This window comes from Drosophila elegans, unplaced genomic scaffold (genome assembly GCF_018152505.1).
Source record: "Drosophila elegans isolate 14027-0461.03 unplaced genomic scaffold, ASM1815250v1 contig_208, whole genome shotgun sequence".
NCBI lineage: Eukaryota > Metazoa > Arthropoda > Insecta > Diptera > Drosophilidae > Drosophila > Drosophila elegans.
The window spans coordinates 11,323,421-11,343,958 of NW_024545578.1; the positions used below are offsets into that span (position 1 = coordinate 11,323,421).

A 20,538-nucleotide genomic window follows, 5' to 3' on the forward strand; every position below is an offset into this window, starting at 1 on the left:
AGTGGGCGCGCTGCATACATATAAATATGGCTTGGGTATAAAGTTTAGTTTATAAAGTAAAATTTAATTTTAAATTTAAATGAATTTTAAGCAAGAGAACAGTAGGTCACGAAAATAATTTCGACCGAAGGCTCAACGCTGGTCGCCAAAATAGGATTGCTTGAAGGTAAATTTTTTTTTTAGCACCCTTACTAGTTCTTGTAAGTTTCTTTCTTTTTCCAAAAAATTATTTTTTTTAATTTTAAAGAACCTTTAAAGCAGGCAACAAAATGTATGTTCTCTTTCAATGTCCCACGATGGGCGCCAAAAAATGTATAGTTAGTGGAAAAGGTTAGCACATGTTTTGCCTAGCAGTACCACCCCCTCCCCTACTAATCCCTTCGGTTTAATCTCTCCCTTTTTTTCCGTAGAACGCCCCCGCGGCGAGAAGTAAACAAAATAGCAACAGAGCGTTGCCCGCTGGAGGTTGGGGGTGGCTCTGGGGGTGGTTTCTCTCGCGGACTCTCGCTCTCTTTCGAGTGCCAGTGCACGAGTGTGGGTGTCTGCATCCTTTGGCGGCAGGCTGGCAATTGGGAAAACGGAAAAGCCGAATCAGTCTACAGAAAACGCGTACGTGGTGCAGAAGTAGCCGCGGGTGGCTACCACAGCGTCGTTTTGGACTTGTCGGCATGATCAAATAAGTGTAACGCCCTGTACAAGTTCTGTAAGTTTCCAGCTGGAACAAAATCAAACCAAACCAAACCCATGAGAAGCAAATGAAAGCCAAACAAATGCACAAAGCAATCTGCCGATTTCAGTGTCCAAAGTGTTTGAAATGAGTGACAAAACCCGAGGATTTGTATAAGCCAATAACAATCAAAAAGTGGTGACAACACATAAAAATTAAAACAAGGATATCCAAGTTTATTTTGTATTTTTATAACCAAAAACGCTGTGCTAAAAACCCCATAAAGTGCTTTAAACGTTAACAAACTAATTAAGTAATAAATAACTCAAAAATTTTGATACTAGCCTAAACATGCCTTATCCAAGGAGTTTCCGTTCGATGCGCGTTTATTTTCGCAAAAGTTTACACTTAGGATTAAAGATGCTCTCTCTGGCCAGAGACATAGTGAGTCCAAGCTACGAAAACTATAACCCAAATTAATCAAAATATATAACTGGAATTTTGAACTGTGCCCGCTTGCATTGGCCACTAAAAAACGAACAAAACTAAAATTGGCTTAGAAAAAATTGTATCGAAATTAAACACAATTGGCAAATACAAAAAAAAGTTGCTTAATGCTTTCGACTGCTTAAAACTCCTACTAAGACTCCCTGCAGTCATCCTAATTTTACAGCTCTATTAGTTATGGTTATGAAATCTTAAAATATTCCATTATAAAGAGCTATTGAAATTAAATGACTGTGTTTATTATTCCTTATAAAATGTACTTTAAAAAGAATAATTTCTTTTATTAATATATGCATGTATGTATATAATCACTTTAAAAATATATATCCGCAACGAGATTCTACACACTTATTACTTGTAATATTTAAGTATTTTACTTATTTACCTATTACTATTGGCAAATAATTGAAATTAGGATGTTTGTTTACATGATTTAATGAGACTTATATTTATTAATACTCTGCATTGAAAAGAGTGTTTCCAAAAGATTAGGGCTTCTCATCTGACGACTTTAACATCTTTTCTAAACAAATTTTACTTGCATTTTTTGAAAATTCAATTCTTTTAAACTAGTAATAGCCAGAAACTTATCTAGACCTTTTAGGGATGCCCTTAAACATGACGACCCTAAGGTCCGATTACTCACCTTCATGATTAGCTAAAAGTAATTAAAAGCGGGTTTTAAAGTAGTATTTTAGCTCTCTTAAAGGTATGCTATTCTGATTTAAATAGGGTCCCGCCTAACTTTTGTTACTCACACTAGAATGTATAATTCTGGGCTTGAAAAGCAGAAAGCCCGAAATGATAGATGCGAATTTTTGATAGATGCCATGACGCGCTCACACGCACACATAAACAATGGCCTACGAAGTTGGTAAATTTAATTGGAATAATAAATGGCGTGTGAGTGTGTGCTGTCCGCGACTCTCTCTCTTTTTTATGAAACAAAAGTGCACAATGTCTGATATATAGATGTCATAAAGTTTTATTAATAATGAAAATTGTACTAAAAACGGGGCCAGCCGGAATGGGGCAATTTATTAAAAAGTCTCATTAGCTCACGGGTTTTATCGCACGTCGAGCATACGCCACGAGGTCCCCTTACGGGTGCTAATAACGTAAAAGCAGAAACGAGAATAATAATAATATAATATAATAATAATAATATAATATGGCCGGCTCGGGATTGCGATAAAGTAAAATTTTCGATATGGACATGATTAAAATGCCAGCCCCACATACCACCAACCTTTTATGACAGGGCGAAGGCAATAACTGGGCCGTCGGAGATTAAGTATTTTTAATGCGACTGCGACTGACAATAAAAATATAAAAATTTCAACGATAACATATAGCAACGTCAGCAGGCCAAATCAATTTCAATATATCTATTGATATGCGTTTTGCATGTGTCTATTGTAAATATCCAGCCGACTGATATTAAGTCACTTGCCATGTGCTCCTCCGGCAATATTTATTCGCTGAAAATCAATAAATTCCACACAGACACACACCCGCAAAGCGAATATTTTTCTTTTTTCTCATTTTCTCTTTGCGCTGGCGCTGCGGCTCATTATTAATATAAGTATATACTGTATACATCTGTATATATATATATAAAATTTTTTTTTTACATTTTGATATTTCGCAGAGCCCGGAGGTTGGGGGTTGGCTTAAGTGTTTTTCTATTACGCCTTTTGCCCGAATTCCAGCTAGGCACAAACACAAACACACACACACACACACAGGCACCCTGAGCACAACCCACCTCCCCCAATATTATATTTGCTTTTAAATATTTTGATATACAGCCCAGTAACTTACACACAAACACACACACCCACTGCCAAGCATTTTCTCATAAAAATTTCGTACTCGAATAAGACGAAGTAGCTGCACATTCATACTCACACACACACACAAACTGGGCAAAATGTAACCCGCAGGCATTATGGGTTAAGGGGAAAGAAGGGGCTTGGTGGGGGCCACATGGCAAAAACTTTGAGCAGCAGCAGGAAAATAATGTAAAGGATGTGCCAGGGCCACCATGGAGACCAAGCCGACTGTAACTGGAAAATAATAATTTTTTCTCCCTTTTTTTCCTTCATTTCTTGCTTTCTCCGAAACCCCACACCCCACCACCACCCACTCCCACACCCCCACCCACATTCATCCCTCCTTCTGTATGTTTGCCGTTTCTTTTGAGTGTCAGAAATGGAAAAGAAAATAATTTGATGGTTTCATAAACTCGCTTCGGGGGCCAAAAAAGGGGCGTGGGGTGGTTTTCTCCTGTCTGTTTGTGTGTATGTGTGTGTATTTCTGATAAAATTGCAAACTTCTCCCCCTACATCTCTGCATGTGTGTGTGTGTGTGTTTGAAGATGAAGAAGCTAGAATTTATGGAATTTGTCTGCTTTGTATTCTTTTTTTGGATGAAAAGTTCTTGGACGATAGATTTCTCTAGCAAACTATTTTGCTGCATACTTTTGAGGGTGGCTTCATCTTGCTGATAAGGCAGATGATAAGGAACATAGTATGAGTCTCATTAGGGCTAGGGAAAACACTTGCCTTATTATAAACATGATTATTAGAACCCCCCACCCACATTTCCCTTCACACTTACGCACTTTGCCTGGCTTATGTGCACAGCATTTGTCCTTGTCTCTGGGTTTGAGTTTCATTATTAATTTTCCTCGTTTTTTCATATTTTTCGTATTTTTATTTTATCATACACAAACGCACACATAAACACCCAGGGGGTGGAACGCACACACACACGCATTTGGTTTATTGTACAAAATAATATTTGATAGAAAAAAGTTTTAGTGCCACCGACAAGGATGGAAATAGTTTTTGTTGGCCTTTCGCTTTTCGGTTGGTCGGAAAATAGGTTGTGTGTGTGTGGGTTGGAAATACAAATGGTTGAGGAAAATTAATTTTTCACTTCGCGGCCCATGCGCCATGGAGATGTGAAAGTGAAAATGATGGAAAAATATCAAACGGTGAACGATTTTGAGGCCTTCGAAGCTCTCATTACAGGGTTTTACCACCCCACTCACCCAACAAATATGAGTTTGTTTGTTTGTTTTCCAAGCGCGTTCATTGGTTTCTAATGAGATTTCTTACTAATGAGCAGGGCACACAGAAACTGGCTGTTTTTTTTTTTTGTCGTTGGCTTAGGACTTTAGTAAAAAAGGATTTTTACTGCTAAGTCAAAGGAAAAGAAAATTCTACGAAATGGTTGCGACATACTTCTTATTTCTAACAAGGCAGATGATTACGATTTCTGAAGAACTGGGGTCTCCCACATTTTATTATACTCATTATATTTCTTGCATTACTAACACAAATTTGATACCAATTAAAAGCTAGTTATTGTATGTAGTTGCTCCCTGATAGAATCGAACATATCTATAATAACAATGACTAATCACCAAGCTGAATAATTAGTAAATGATCTATTTATAACCCTCAATTTGTTCATCTTGTTAGTGTAAAGTGAAACTTTCCTTAACTAATGAATTCCTGATCAAAAAGACTTCAATGTACCACCCCAATTTAAGCACATCAAAAAACTGAGTAGATTCGCACGTACATTGTGCATTTCTAATAAAGTAATTTGTCGCACACATTTTCTGGGGAAAGACGACACCAAAATTCCTCCCCCGCACTAGAAGGAAAACCAACAGAGATCATTACTCCCGAGTTGAGGGTTGATTTCCCAATCCCCTGACACATTATTATTCCCATTTCCATTTACATTTTTGAGTCCACGCATAATTTCAATTTGATTTTCATCAGAAATATTAATTGCAATCCACATACAACATTTTGGGCGGGGGTGTCCTGTCAGGGGCTGGTTTTGTAGGTGTCCGAGTTAGTGTGGCATATGGGTTGAAAGGGGCGTATCAATCATAACCGACATTTCGTCAGGACACGCTAGGCTAAGGGTGCGAAGTGGGTTGGGTCCAGTTTGAATTTAAATTTAATAATTACTATGTGGGTACCCAATGAGTTGGGCGGGTGCTAGTTTTTTGAACGCCCTAACATATGCTGTACCTAATACATAAAAAGTATAGCAAAACATTGTGTGTATGTATGGATAAATATGTATAATTCACATTTTTTAGTAATGTTTTGATATAAGAAAACTTCATGTAAGCAAACTTCCAAATTCATTTTCAAATATTTTATATTTAAATAAGTCTACTAAATATTGTTTGGTTTAACATATAAAGAAAAAGTATTCCAAATAAGTTAGTTAACATATTAAAAGTTTACTTATCAGATCACAATCCTTAAAAAGAATTTTATTTTTTAGAAATAAAAAGGAACATTTGTACTCTACAAAAATATCATTATAAATTATTATTATTTTATGTTAATTAAAAGAAAGAAAAGACAGAGCCCCATTGCAAATCCTTTCAAACTTAAAATGATTCAACCGCGACATTTGCGGTTTGTTTACATTCCGCCCACTGCAAGGACATGCGCCTACGAAAGGGGGAAGCCCCTCTTTTCGGTGCGTGCGTGCGAGTGATTCCACTCGAGTGAAAGCGAAAGTGAAAGTGCCGGCAACGACAACGTCACAGTGGACATGTGTGAGAGTGAAAGTCGATGGGAAAACCTTGACCACGACCACGACGGCGACCAGGTCAAAATAGACCAGACCGAGTGGGTGGTTTTGATGGTGTTCGGGTTGGGGTCCGATCCGATTCAATTCGATTCAGCTGCCGACCAATGAGTTGCCAACTGCTTCGCTCCGACTGTTGCTGTTGGACTATTTTGCTAGCCTGGTTCGTTCAACCGGCGATTTTCTAGCCACACTCGTACACATATGACTATTACTATGACCGGCTGCTCCAAAAAAAGAGAGTCACCTTCATGGCGCAGGCGCAGGACGAGAAGGACGACCGCAGGACACGGGGAAGTCACTTTCACTTTTTCGGCCTCTGATGTGTGTTGAATGCCGAGTGGCAAAAGGATAAATGGAGAAAGGAAAAGGGGTGGCCAAGGTTGGACCCGCACGCACACACATGCACTTGCAGCAGGCATGTCCTTAGAGTTACAAGTATCTGCAAGTCAATCCGTCAATCATGAAAAGCAAACAATCACTGGCCGCGTCTCTGGGGAGAGTTTATGACTCAGATTTATGGAGATGTCCACTGAAGCAAAGCCTAATCCCTTCGGGGATTCGTTTGAACCCTGGCTCAAAGCACTTTATTCATGCATTTCATTTAAATTATTCTTCATAACTTAATAACACAGTTCTAAATCATCAGGGGACTAAGTTTCATAATTTATTTGTCGATATTGTGGGCAGATGACATAATATAAAATTACTAAAAAAGTACCTAACTTCAATAATTCTTTCAGCATAAGACCTCAAATGTCTTTAATGCAATTAAAAGGGAAGACGATAAAAATAATTAAAAGTAAGCTGAGTTAATTTTTTTTACAACTCAATTAGAGGCGTTCATGAAAAATGAAAAAGATTACGACAATCGATCAAAACCTATTTGTCTCAACACCCATATATTTTTTAAAAAAGGAAATTATAATAATAGACTCATAATGTAAATCAACCCTTTACTCACTTCGCTTGGATTTATTTTCCTTTCAAAGAGTGAAGTGTGAAAAGATACACTTACACATTGTATACAATTGAAAAAGTGATCTACCGTAATCCTTTTTGCTACGACTATTCACATTGTGTTCTTAAAAATATACTCCAGCTATAGGGGTTCTTTAAAGTACTTCTTACAATAGCCCTAGATAATCATGTTATTATAAGACAATTACAAAAAGCCTCCGTGGAAAATCCCTAAAAGGTATTTTCAAAAGGATTTTCATACCTGGGTGTGGATTCAGAACACCTCAGAGTCCGCGGAAACCCTTCAATTAGCCAATTTCAACATAAAGGAACATTAAACTACCCCTGAACCCTTTTCGAAAATATTTATTTAATTCCTAGCTACTCAAGTCAAGAAGTTTTGGCCTTTCTGACAGCGACTTCAAAGAAACCAAAGAATTTGTGACTCTTTTCATTGGCAGTGCATAAATTAAAATAACAAAAATATAACTGCCGCTGCCGAAACACCAATAACAACGACGGCGGCACACGAACTTCTGCAGTAGGAAAAACAAATTGAAAATCCTATCGAACAATGATAAATTGGCACGACAGCAATAATATGGGGGGAAAACCGTCCAAGTTGCGCGGTTGTTGCTCATTCGTGTGTCGCCGTCCCTTTCTTTTGTAGTTCCTGTAGTTGTAGTTGTAGTTGTGGTGGTTACTGAAAAATTCAAAAAAATAAAAGAGAGGAGGAAAAAAGAAAAGCCAAAAGGGGCGGAGCAATAATGGTTTTCCGGGCAGCGCTGCTCAGTTGTCGCTGTATGGATTTTTTTAAGGGAAATTCTATGATTTTTGATATTTTGGGGTGTTTTATTGAGGTTTTTTCGGTGATATGGGTAGGGGCTCAGTGTGTGTGTGTGTGTGTGTGCGCGTATTAAACGATATGGAGGGTTAGGTTGGGTTGGTGTGTCGTTGTGATTTTAGTATCATTGCTATTTGCTGTTTTGATTTTCAACCGGCAACCGGCAATTGATAGCCGATATTTTTTGTTATTCCGCTGCGTCATGCGGCAGTTGACAACGAGCTAGCCACTTGGCAGGACACGATCCCAACACACGCCAAACACAAAAAAAAAGAAAGTGCGCATGCGCAAAAGTGACTTGCACAACGCGAACATAACGAGAACATCAAGTGATCTCTGATCGGTGAAACGAGTTTTTACAATGTTTAGTATACTTTAAAACGAGTGATTATAAAATAAAACCTTTCTAACCAAAAGGAAAATAATTACGGATCGCGAAAAACACAAAAACATATTTAATGAGTAGGTTATTACCTAATTATTATAATTCATAATTGAAAAAATAACACGAAATTTAGTGATCCCCTATATATATATATCTTATAATGACATGATGCTTAAATTATAATAAATCAGTTCATTAATGGTTTTAAGATGTGACAAATTTAAACAGAAATCAGTTTTTAGAATCCAATTAAACCTCTTATCTATAATAAATTTGTATGCGCAAATTAAAGTTGTTTTATAATGAATATTTAAAATTTAAAACAAGTGGTTTTTTAACATTTTATTTTTCAAATATATACATTTTAAATTTAAAGCCGATATTGTTAAATACTTTTTTGTTAATATAAATTTATAATGTAACTATACATTTTTAAAAGCTCTTTTGAAAGATTTGTTATATTGTATAATACTTAAAAGAAATCGTAATTTTTCAAATAATTTTTTTTGTTTGAAAATATTTTAATATTAAAAAATAAATAATAAATCAAGGAATTAAAAAGCCATTTTAATTTCTTTGATTTTTGTTAAAGTGCGTAGTCGTCGTAGCGCTTAGGTAATTTTTTCTGGAGTTTCTATTTGCAACATCTTATTAATTTCCTCGAAATACTTATGAAACACCATACAACGAATCTAAGCCAGAACCAAAACCAATCTGACGTTATTGGTTTCCTCTAGGCCAGTGCCAAGATTACTTTCCGAGTCCTCCAGCCCCCAACACAGACTGATTTGATATGTTGGCTTGCCAAATTAGCCGCTTCTCTTGTGAAATCTCAAAATATACAATATACACATGGACTTCTGCATATATATGTAGTGAAGGAGTACATGGTTTTGTTTACACTCTGTTGGCATTTTCATTTGGAACATTTTTCTTGGGCATCCTCCTTCCTCCTGCCACGAAGAGATGGATATAAGGCGGGCAGCCAGGCAAAAAAAATCAAATAAAATAACATCAAACTACCTTAGGCTTTATAAAAATCCCAACCGAAATACAAGCAACACTCGCCCACACACACACAAACTCACGAAGATACTGAAGAGAAATGCGCACATCCTGGCAGGCATTTTTGCTTAACTCCTCAAAGTGCCAGGTCCGGGGTCATGCGGGGGTTAAAAGGGGGGTTTCGGCCTGAAGAAATTGTATAAAAGCAAAGTCAACAACAACTACAACGACAACATGTAGCTGGAGAACCAATTTCCAACCATGGAAACTTAATTTATGTCTGCAGCATAGTTGAGAATATTTTTCTTTCTTTCTTTTTGCCTACTACTCTCTTCCTGCCACCCCCAACCCTGCAAACTTACTTCCCCCCTACCCTTTGGCTGCTTTTCCTTTGGTTTTCTCCTTTCGGCCTCCGCTCAAATAGGAAAAAGAAATTTTCGGTTTATTTCGAAAAATTTTTTCCACACAGAAAAAAGTTTTAGCTCAGTTATTGTTTAAACTATTATTATTTATAGATACTGTTTTATTTATAGATACTGCACTTTCAAATAACAATTGGTTGCTTCTAATGCTTAGGGTATCCAGTTCAATTATCACAATATTTTTCAAATTCTAAAGAATTTCCTCTTTACTTCCATAGTAAGAAAAGTATTAAGTCTTTCAAATTTATTGTTTAATATATTTTTCTGTTTACAAATAATATTAATTGACCCCATTAAAATCAATACTTGTAACAAATTATTGTATCTTAACAACTTTTCTTCCTGTGTGTATCTCCGCCTATTTTTGCCTCCCTGTTGCCTGGCATTTTCCCCCTTGTTTCCCTCTCCTCCATCTGATTTTCCTTTTTGCTTTTCTTGAGAATCAAATTTATTTTACCAAGTCATGTTGAAGAAAATTTTTATAAGTTTTATGCTCGACTCAAGTGATGGTGTCGGCCGGGGGGCAAAAGTGGGTGGGAAATGTCTGAGTGTGTGTGCTTGGGAGGCGCAAAAAGTTTTCTGTGTGCGCCACACAAACGCACACACCCACACACAAGAAAATAAGCAAAATTTGTATTCCTTAAATCGGATGACTTTGTATAAATTTTCGTGTGCGCCACAATGGGGTTGTGTGTATGTGTGTTAGTGGGTGGCAGCTGGGGCGCTTAGTAAACAAACAAAAAGAAAAAAATAAAAAGAAAGTTTCCTTTCCCCCATATGTATGCTATACATACGTATATATATAAATATATATATATGTGTGTATACATATATAATGGAAAAATTTTTCATAGAATTTGCACAAAAATGAAAAAGTGTAGCCACAGCAAAATAGTATGGGAGGTGGGTGGTGGGTGGTTCGGTGATGGGTGGGAATAATGATGATGGAGAAGAAGCAGGAGAAGGCGGACAGAAGCAGAAAAATGAAATTAAGCGCATACGGAAATGAGACACAAATATTCTGCGTGTGTGTGCGGGCTTATGCGATTGTGTATGTGAAGGAGAAATATTTGAGTGGCATTCAGTTGAAGCCAAACTAAAATTGAATGGAATCCTTGGTCGAATCTTCTGTGTTTCTCTGTACGTTTTCCTTTTTGCACAAATAATGCGATCTAAGCCTCGGTCCATATATTATATACACCGAGAAAAAAGGGCAGGGGGCTTATGAATATAATTGGTTGTGTGGCTTAAGAGAGTTGTTATTTTTTTTTGTATATTTTTATGCAAGACCAGTTGTCATAGAAAACTAAGTTCAAATATTATAATGTATTAAAAAAAGAATTTAAATATACAATTTATTCTTGAACCTTTTGCTAAAATTCGTAGATATTAACACAGCTTTAAAATAATCTTTTTTGACACAATTATTTCTTTGTGACTATTTTAATAGTTATATCATTTGTGGTTGATTTGCCCTCCATTCCTTTATGATGAAATCCACCGCATATGGTGGATAAATTACTATACGTACATGCATATAAATAACCCTTATCCCATCCCCTTTTGCCAAGCCCCCCGCTAGCATGGCTTCGACTTCAATTAAAAAGTTCTATACTACAATGTTTCTCCCTCTCCGGTTTCTTCCCCCTCTTCCCTCACAGTAATATCATCCAAAATGGCTGCATCCATATATGCCACCCCACCGCCAGATCTGAGCAGCGAGGACACTGCTCTCTCCGACGTCTCCAACTCATCGACACTCAACACAAACAGGAACAGCAACAGCAACAACAACAACCACAACCACACGACTAGCAGCAACAGTAACGGCAACAGCAGCAATCCACATGAAGCCACAGGAGCAACACCCACAGCCACATCAGCCACATCTAGAACGGGAGCTCAGGGAGGAGAAGTCACTTCACCCACGGCCCACTTGGTCAAGGCAATGGAGCTGCAACTGGAGCCCAAGCCAGCGGGAAGCGGCACAAATGAGGCGGACCAATTGGAGGAGGGGCGCAAGGATGGGCTGGAGGAGGAGGAGGAGGAGCAGGAGCAGGAGGTGGAGCAAGACGATGCCAACATGGCCACAATGGCGGCAGCCATGCAGCTGCAGCTTCTGGAGGCCCTAAGCGATGCGGCCAAGAAGCGACGCAAGCAGCACAATCCCAGTCGCCTGGAGGCCCTCAATTTGAGTGGTGAGCCCACTGGTGAAGTGGCACTGGGCCAGAGGAGAGCCGACTCCTCCACCGTGGACTACGAGGACAAGTTGTCCAAGATGTTCCTACCAAAGTCCATTGAGCAGCTGAAGGAGACCTTCGAATTGCTGCAGCAGCAGCAACAGCAAACGCAAGAGGCTGATCAACGACAACAGCACGAACCGGAAGCGGAAATGGAAACGGAAGCGGAAACGGGAGCGATGCCAGACATATCAGAGCAGAGCAAGCAGCGCGAGAATCCCTATCACACTTACTGCAAGCAGTGCGGCGAGAGCTTTGAAACGGAGTTCAAGTTGAGTCTGCACATGCTGCAGGATCATGGGGATGATAGGTCCGGCGAGCAGGATCCCGCTGACTTCCTGGCCTCCATCAAGGTGAAACTGGAGCGTGCCGATGTTTCCAGTCCGCAGCAAGAGCAGCAGCAAATGCAGCCGGATCTCATGACCAACGGTCATGGCAAGGACATGGAGCGCGAGCAGGAGCACTGGTTCCAGGCCATGCAGTCGCAGCATCATCCGCACGGTCATGGTCCCCAAATGCCGCCGGCCTTTCCCTTTCCCCCGGAGGCTGCCTTGGGTCCGGCTGGCTACCTGCCACTGCTTGGCATGTCCGGATTTCCGGGTGTGGATGGGCTGAATCGTCCGCCGCTGCGGATCTTCAATCCCGAGGCCTACTGCGAACTGTGCAACAAGGAGTTCTGCAACAAGTACTTCCTCAAGACGCACAAGGCCAACAAGCATGGCATCTTCGATCCCGTCGGCGAGTCGAGCACTTCGAACACTTCCAGTCACCACAACAATAACAACAACAACAATATCACCAGTAGCAACAACAACAATAGTGGTCATCCCAATCCCAGCATGAGTTCAATGAGTCAAATGTTCCAGCTGCAGAGGGAGGCAGCTCAGGTGGCCAAACAGGAGGCCACACCAGCAGGTGGTGCAGCATCCACTCCAGTGGCCTCGGTGCACTGTGACATCTGTTCGAAGCGATTCACCAACATCTTTGCCATGCGTCGTCATCGGGCCAAGCAGCATGACACTCAGCCAGCCGGTGGTGCCCAGGATTCACCCACTTCGCAGACCGCCCAACCGTCGCAATCCCATCGAGGCAGTCCCAATGAGCCATCGCAATTGCAGATAAAGCAGGAAATGGCACAGGAATCGGAGCCCAAGCCGTATCAGTTGCCCGAGGGTTTCCGCGAGGACTTTACCCTGGAGCAGGAGGAACTCAGCTTTGTGCCGCCACCGCGTAAGTTGCCGTCGCATCTCCATCAGCAGGCCAAGGAGGCCAACTTTAATCCCGACAAGCTGCGTCGCCTGGGCGTCCACTTTCCCGACTTCTTCTGCGAGCTGTGCCACCGCGAGTACGCCAATCGGTACTTCCTGCGCACGCACAAATGGAAGCGCCACGGTCTGTTTGTGCCGCCCGAGGAGCTGGCACCGCAGCCAGTCGGAGCCGGCAAGGAGGAGGCCCAGTTGCCCAGTGCCTGGCCCTTTATGCCCCTCAATTTGATGCTGGCCAAGGCAGCGGCTGCCAGCATGGATCATCAGCAAGGGGAAGAGCGTGAGGCGTCGGAAGCTGCAGAACCGGAGTCGGAACAGCCCAGCAAGAGGATCAAACTGGAACAGGAGGCGTCACCATCAGAGAGCTATGACGATGATAAGCTTAATGGTTCGGTGGTGGGCCTGCAGAATCTCCAGAAACTGCAGTCCATGCTGCAGCAATTGAACGACATCAACGGGAAACGCCCGCTGCCCTGTCATCTTTGTGGCCAGGAGCAGGAGAACCAGTACGCCCTGAGGGCCCACCTCATGACCGAGCACGCTGGCCAGATGCAACTGCCCATGCCCATTCCGATTCCCCTGCCGGATCAGCAGGCCGCACATCCCATGGTCGGCTTCTACCATGCCCAGGGCAATCCGCAGACTCCGCCGGCTCCAGGAGCCAGATCCCCGCCCGGTGGTGAGCTTCGCTGCCAGCAATGCGATCGTGATTTCGCCACGCCCCAGGAATTCAAGCAACATATCGCCGAGGTGCACATGGGCCGAAATGGCGCATTGGGTGGCAGTCCCCTGCGCGAGGGTTTCTTCACGCCCGAACGCCCAGTGGCGCCGCCAGCGGGCGGAACCGGTGCTCCGGCTGTGCCAACCGGCAATCGTTCTGCCTACACGCTCACGCCCACCAGCAGCTACTGCGAGATCTGCAACAAGGAGCTGTGCAACAAGTACTTCATGAAGACGCACATGCAGCGCATGCACGGCATCGAGATCGAGAATGGCGCCCAAATCGGCGGAGTGGTGTGCAACATTTGCAACAAGGAGCTCTGCAGCAAGTACTTCCTGCGGGTGCACAAGCACAACACGCACGGCATCATCGAGGAGGGCTCCCCGCTGCCGCAGCCCAGGGGTCAGAACGGGGTCAAGATCGAGGCAGCTGCCGCCGCAGCCGCAGCTGCAGCAGCATCGCAGCCGGATCAGCCCATGAATGTGTCACCGCCCACAGTGGAGGGCACTTCCGGCACATCGTCATCCGGCAGCAATCACGAGGTGTGTCCACTCTGTGCGCGTCAGTTCCGCAGCTTCAAGTGGCTGCGATCGCATCTGATGAACGAGCACGGAACCGCCGGAGTGGAGCGGCTGAGGGAATTGGACACCAGCCAATCCTCGGGGCGCAGCAAGCCCAACAGTCCCACGCTCAAGATTCCCAACGGCAGTGGCAATGGTAACCCAACTCCAGCGGGCTCCGGAGCTGGAAATGCCGCTCCCAATCTCGCTCAGGCCCTGCAGAACCTCAATGCCCAGCATCTCTTTGGCCAGATGCAACAGCAGCAGCAGCAGCAGATGCCCAAGATGCCACCACTGCCGCTGCCCGGTATGTTTGGCGAACCGGCTTCCAGGTTCAAGGAGTACCAGTGCTCACTGTGCCCCTTCACCACGCCCTACTACGCCTTTCTCTTCATCCACGAGCGCTCCCACGCCCTGCTCAACAACGGCGGCGAGGCCATGGAGTTGCCCCTGGAGACGCCGGCACCGCAACCCTCTCGTAATCCGGCCAAGTCCCGCAGCAAATCCAGCAAGGCGGTGGCCGCACCTTCTCCCATCAAATCCGAAGAACCGGAACCTCCTCTGGAGCCCACCAACCTCAGCACCTCGGCACCCAAGGTGGTGGCTCATTCCCATTCCCCGGTGGCAGGCACAGGATCTCCTGCTCCAGCCAACTACTCCCCCAAGGCAACCAGCTCAGCTTCGCCCAAGATTCAACGCCGTCGATCCTCCTCGAAGCCTCCAACCACGCCCAATGGATTGGGCAGTGGCAGTGGCAGTGGAAGTGGAAACGTAAGCGGAAACGGAAATGGTGGCCTTCGATCGGCGGCCACCTCACCCTTCGAGGGCTGCAACCAGTTGGCCAACGGAAGCGGCAAGCCGGCCAGCTATGCGCAGCCGGATCGGGCCGAGGAAGCATATCAGATGCAGGCCTTCCACCTGCAGCCCGCCGACGCCGACTCGGAGATGCAGTTCGCCCCCGCCCTGGTCTACCTGCCCGTGCGGGTACGGGCCTCGGAGTCGGCCACGCTAAGCTTCCGGCTAACACCGGCCTAGACAGGTGCCACATGCCACATGCCACAGGTGAAGTGTGTTGCCAGCGTAAGTTCAAGCCATAGAAACCAAAGCAACAAGGTTGGGTTTTTGGGACACTCTTTAAGCCTTTCGCAACTGAAATGTTTTTAAAATTTTGAGTATCAGAGTGTCCCATACGCCGAACTAGTAATCCTACCACCCACACCAAATAGTTAAGCAAACGAAGTTAGGAACATGAACAAGACAAAATAGTGGAACTACAAAAGACTGAGTGCGCATATTAGTTGAGCTCATAATTAAACTTAAATATACAAGAACCATAATAACGATAACGACAAACAACAATCGATCAATATCTAATCCAAATCCCCAAAAAAGTTCACCATGTCCAACATGGCACTAATCAAATCTATAGCCTATAACACAACAAGAACAAGTCCGTTTCAGCTGGCAACACTCTGCTAACCATCAAAATAAGATCTATATATTTTGATAGAGGAGGCATGACAAAGCATAAAGCATAACATACCGCAACCTATAACATATATCTCTAGTGATTAACTATCAAAGTTCCTATGCGTAATAGTAATTTATCGTAAACGAGTTGGCAGAAAAAATTAAGAGGAGAAAGGAGAAATGAGGGTGAGAAGAATCCAAATACGTACATAGTGTAGGCGAAGGGGAGGCACAAAAAGTTGGAAGAATTATAATATATATATACCAATTAGAAGGAATATATATCGTAGTAGCAGCAGCATAAAATCAAAATTATAATTATACATTTCTCATCTAGATATGGCGTGGGTTTGTCGTGCTTAGGTTATATGATCAATGCTATGCAAAAAGCTTCAGCACAAACAAATTGCTCAAAATCAAAATCTTTTTAGCGAAGACTACACTCTTAGGATGTTCTGAACGATGGCCCCCGGGAAATCTCCACTTCCTTTGATTATCGTACTCTATAAAAATCACTCTTAACCGAATCTGAACCAAGTTATATCCAAGGAAATGTCTTCACTAAAACACAATTCCAACGCACAACGTGTACATAAAAAGTTGTTAAAGATGACACCATGAGAAGTTCAGATTTTCGATGGGGAGGAGGGGTCGAATGAGGAGAAAACTAGCGCCAGAAGGTAAACATTAAGAACATTTAAACGACTCAGGGCAAAAGTACAATGACCATTAGTACTTTTTTATACAAACATATTTAAAGAAACCAAACAAGCATACGCAAGTAAAATATTACCATAATAATAAATTAAATATATTATGAAACGTTAAAAAGATAACAAAAATGCTACCTCAGACGGACTTGAAAACAATAACTAAAATAAAATGAATTTATAACGAAATTCTACGAAACCGTATAAACCTAAAATTGCAGCAAAAGCAACCCTTAACATAAAGTTAAATAAAATTTTTGTAGTAACTTTACCTCAAAACAGAATTACATTTTATGGTTTATTCAAAATTCGTATATATATCCTATTATTATTTAATTAACCACTCTAAGTTTGAACATTCCAAAGACCAGAACTAGTCGCATAAACAACAAACAAAAATTCTAGTCAAACATATAATACTAAACATAAATTAAATATTAAACCGAAGTCAAAACAGAGTCATCAACTCTTCAGATTTGGGTGACGAATTTCGCAGATTATTTTGTAGTGTTTAAGGAATTTGTTCTTCTGCGAGAAGAGTGGCCCAAGATGAGTTGATGGCCCCCAGATTTAAATGGATCGGCGAAGACTATTTGCTATATTCGAAATTTCCTTTTTTTAAAAACGTGTGTTTTTTAAAATGCTGCGTGCCTTTTAGCAAATACTTCGTCGAGTCCACAACAGCAACAATTTGAACGTCAAAATCGGAATTAAATTTTTATATATAGCTACAAATATAGATCGTAATTTTATTTTATATTCAACTTATTCCTTAGTTCTTATATCTTACTTTAAATATGTATATATGTATTAAATAAATGTCATGCAATTTGTATTCGTTAAACTTGAGTTTCTTTTATTATTTTGATGTTGATTTCCGATATCCCAATTTACAAGCCACCGCATGTTATATTTTCTTACCAGTGATTGAAGTGTGCCAGACTCGAGTCCAAGGTCTTAAAAAATCAGTATCTTCAACTTATTGACTGTGAAGTTGTCGCCGATAGGGGAAGACCTTTTTCTTTGTTTTGGTTTTTTGAAAAACGTTCCCATAGGGGACCTTCATTTCTCGGGGTGTTATATGCTGGTCCAACGCCTTGGCCGCTACAATTATTAAATTGCCATTTGATTCAATTTGTCAACAATAGCTTGAGAGCATATCTGCGACTTGTTTAATCATTTTAAAAAACTCACAAGCAGCTGGTTTTCTTTTTTTTTTCCTCTTTTAAATACAAACAGAAACAGCACCCTCATAAAAAAGAAAAAATAATACATAATAAGTGAAACTGTTTCCGGTTTTGGGTCAGGCCTTGACCAACCCTCTGATTAGTATGTTTGCATTAAAAAATACATCTGTATGAATGGCTATACTCCGCTGGAGAAAAAAAAAAAATAACAGAGAAACTACGATAACAAAAACCCAGCATGGGGATGTGAGGGTCAAGTTGGAGGGTCAGGTCAGCAGCTGCAGTTGTTTGAAGTTCTAAAAAAAAAGTTCCTAAGCCGGAATCAGAATCGATATTGCCATGGCTATTGATTAAATGCAGCCACCCTCTGAGTTCGGAATCTCGCCCGTTTTGGCAGTTAATTATTTGTCACGTGTCCATGCAAATTTCATCTCATTGATTACGGCCAGATATTCGATACTTTTCCGGCTGCCGGCGCAGCAATTAAAGATTGACTTGAGCAACAACCCCCAGGTTGACCAGGGGATGGTAGGCAAATTTCATAAATATTACTCCCGAGTTTTCCCGGATTTTTCCGAACTTTTTTCTATTGAATTTTTATGGCAATTTAGGAAAATCCGCTGCCAGCAATTTTTAAGGGCGCAATCAATTGACCAAATGCTGTGCTACCCCATGGTGCATTTGCATCGACTTAAGGGTGTTTGCCGCTATTTGCATGTTTAAAAGTGAACTGGAAAAATTGCAATTTATATAAAAATAAAATGAAAAGAAAATATTACAATTGCCAAGGGTGATTTGGCAGCAACCCCATGCAAATTCTTTATTTCCTTATGGGCTCGGGTTTTTGGCAATGGTTTAACATTATTTTTATTTCCTTATATTTTGGCATGACTGCAACCCCCACACAGAAGAGCGCACAAATCAAAAATGATGAAAACATGTTTTTTAAATCTAATGCTAAATAAATTTTACAACACAAAACCCAAAAACAACTTGCAAAGTACCTTGAGCATAAATCAAAATTTTGTATGACCTTCGGCAGGGTCTAGCAGCAAAAACCACAAGAAAATCAAAGATAAAATTTTACTAGCGCTAAGCAAAATTAAAAACAAAAAATTACACTCTTAATAAATATTTTAGTTGTAGGCTTAAGTCAAAGCAACAAAATGCTTAAAGAAATTATTAATTTAATTGATGTTGAAGTTGAAGTTGGAAAAAGAGGAGAAAATGAAGAGGATAGCAACACAAAAGACGTGAGAGCGCAAATCAAAAGCCACGAGCAAAAAATCAAACAAAATTAAATTTAAATTTAATATAAAACAAAAACCCAACAAAATAACATTTATTTAGCAATTGGCAAATGTATGAGATATATACACTTATATATCGGTATATATATATATATATATATATTACATATACTTAAACAATTTTACTTTGTTATTATGTAAAACTATGTGTGAGAAAAAATCAAAAGAAACCAAGGAAAACTTGGACAAAATAATTTATATTATATGTAAAATGTGAAAGAGCAAAGAATCAAAAAACGGTGGAAAAACCAACATTTTTCATTTCATTGTAAGTGAGCATTTATCAAAAATTGTATGTGTTTTAAATTGATTATATTAAATATATATACAAATACATATAAATAAATTAAAAACCTTGTGATTTGTGGGTGCTGGGATTTCAATAAACTTCCGATTTTACACTGAGCTCCTTTAGTTCGACTTCCCTGATGCAAAAATGCACTCGGGCACAAGTGTCATCATCTCGAGCTTAAAAAGTGCTTACATCGCCCTGTGATTCCCATTCAAAGTCGGCTGGGGACTTCTCTAAGCTGATTCTGCGGCCCTTGAGACGAGAATCCGGGCCATTCCACCCCCTCATCACTCTCTGCAAACGTGGGGAATTTTCAACTTTTCCGAGTTTTGACATTTGCTTTCAGCTTTTCAATATTTCCAAAGGAGGCAGGGATGAACGAAATGCACTTGAAAAAAAAACGTTATTTGAAACATTTATCTTTAAAACTGTTATTTATTTTATCTTTAATTTGTTTTATTTTTTTTTACTTTGTAGAGAAGACTAATAAAAGGTTAATCATTAACGTTTATAAATGAAAATAATTATAAAAAAATTATTTTTACTAAACATTTTTTTTTTTTAATCAAAGATATTTTTTTAGTAATTTTGTTTTCTATGTTCCCAAGAGGCAGTTTGTATTATAAAGATAAAATAAATAGTCTTCAAATAAAAAGCACGAAAATAATTGAATAAGTATGGAGTTCACGTATTAATATACTTTAAAACTTTTTAATGATTTAAGTTAAACTCAATAATCTTTTAGAAATATTTTTTCTATGTGCAAAGGCGAATAAGGGACCTGAACCCTCCACCCCAGGAAAACCGGAGAAGGTCCTTCCTTTTGCTTGTTGCTACCCCAAGCGAGAATTGAGGATTGCGAAATCAAAGAATGTCAATATTTGTATTACATGGGACACTCACTCGCAGGAGCGAGTGTAGCTGTAACTGTAGCTGTAATGGCCAAACACAATGCCCGTGGAAATGTCTTATCAATAATTTTTGAAAGGAATGCGACGAAATCAATTCCGATCGAGGGCTGGAGATGTGCGTCTGGCGCGTGTTCCTGACAGCTCCATAGTTCCCTCGTCCTGTCGTCCCTTGTCCAAACTTCCTGTTGCCAAAAGAGGCGAGGAAACAAACTTGTTCATAATTTGGAAGCGGAAAAGGGAAGAATGTTTTCCACATAGTTTCTCGGTCAAAGTATAAGCCCGGGTGAGTATTTTAAGTGCTTGGCACTATAAAAGTTGGAAAAGTTTTTGGGTACAGTTGACATAGCTTTTTTTTATTCTTACTTAGCTACATAACAAGCTACTAAAAGCTGCTGAAAGTAAAAAGCTATAAAATACATTTTATATATAAATTTAAGTATTTTAGACCAG

At 40.7% G+C, this 20,538-nt stretch overlaps 1 protein-coding gene across 2 annotated transcripts; it reads left to right on the forward strand.

Moving 5' to 3' along the window:
• The first annotated feature begins 241 nt into the window (after window positions 1-241).
• LOC108135636 lies at window positions 242-19,155 on the forward strand. 2 transcript variants are annotated; one of them, XM_041708213.1, is made up of 3 exons: window positions 242-330; window positions 411-1,111; window positions 11,084-19,155. In XM_041708213.1, exon 3 carries the CDS (start codon window positions 11,098-11,100, stop codon window positions 15,241-15,243), a length of 4,146 nt encoding a protein of 1,381 aa, XP_041564147.1. In that variant the 5' UTR covers window positions 242-330; window positions 411-1,111; window positions 11,084-11,097; the 3' UTR covers window positions 15,244-19,155. The 2 variants fall into 2 exon arrangements, with proteins under 2 accessions (XP_041564147.1, XP_017111946.1); XM_017256457.2 differs by having other exon boundaries at window positions 411-703; window positions 11,084-19,154.
• Window positions 19,156-20,538: the final 1,383 nt, after the last annotated feature.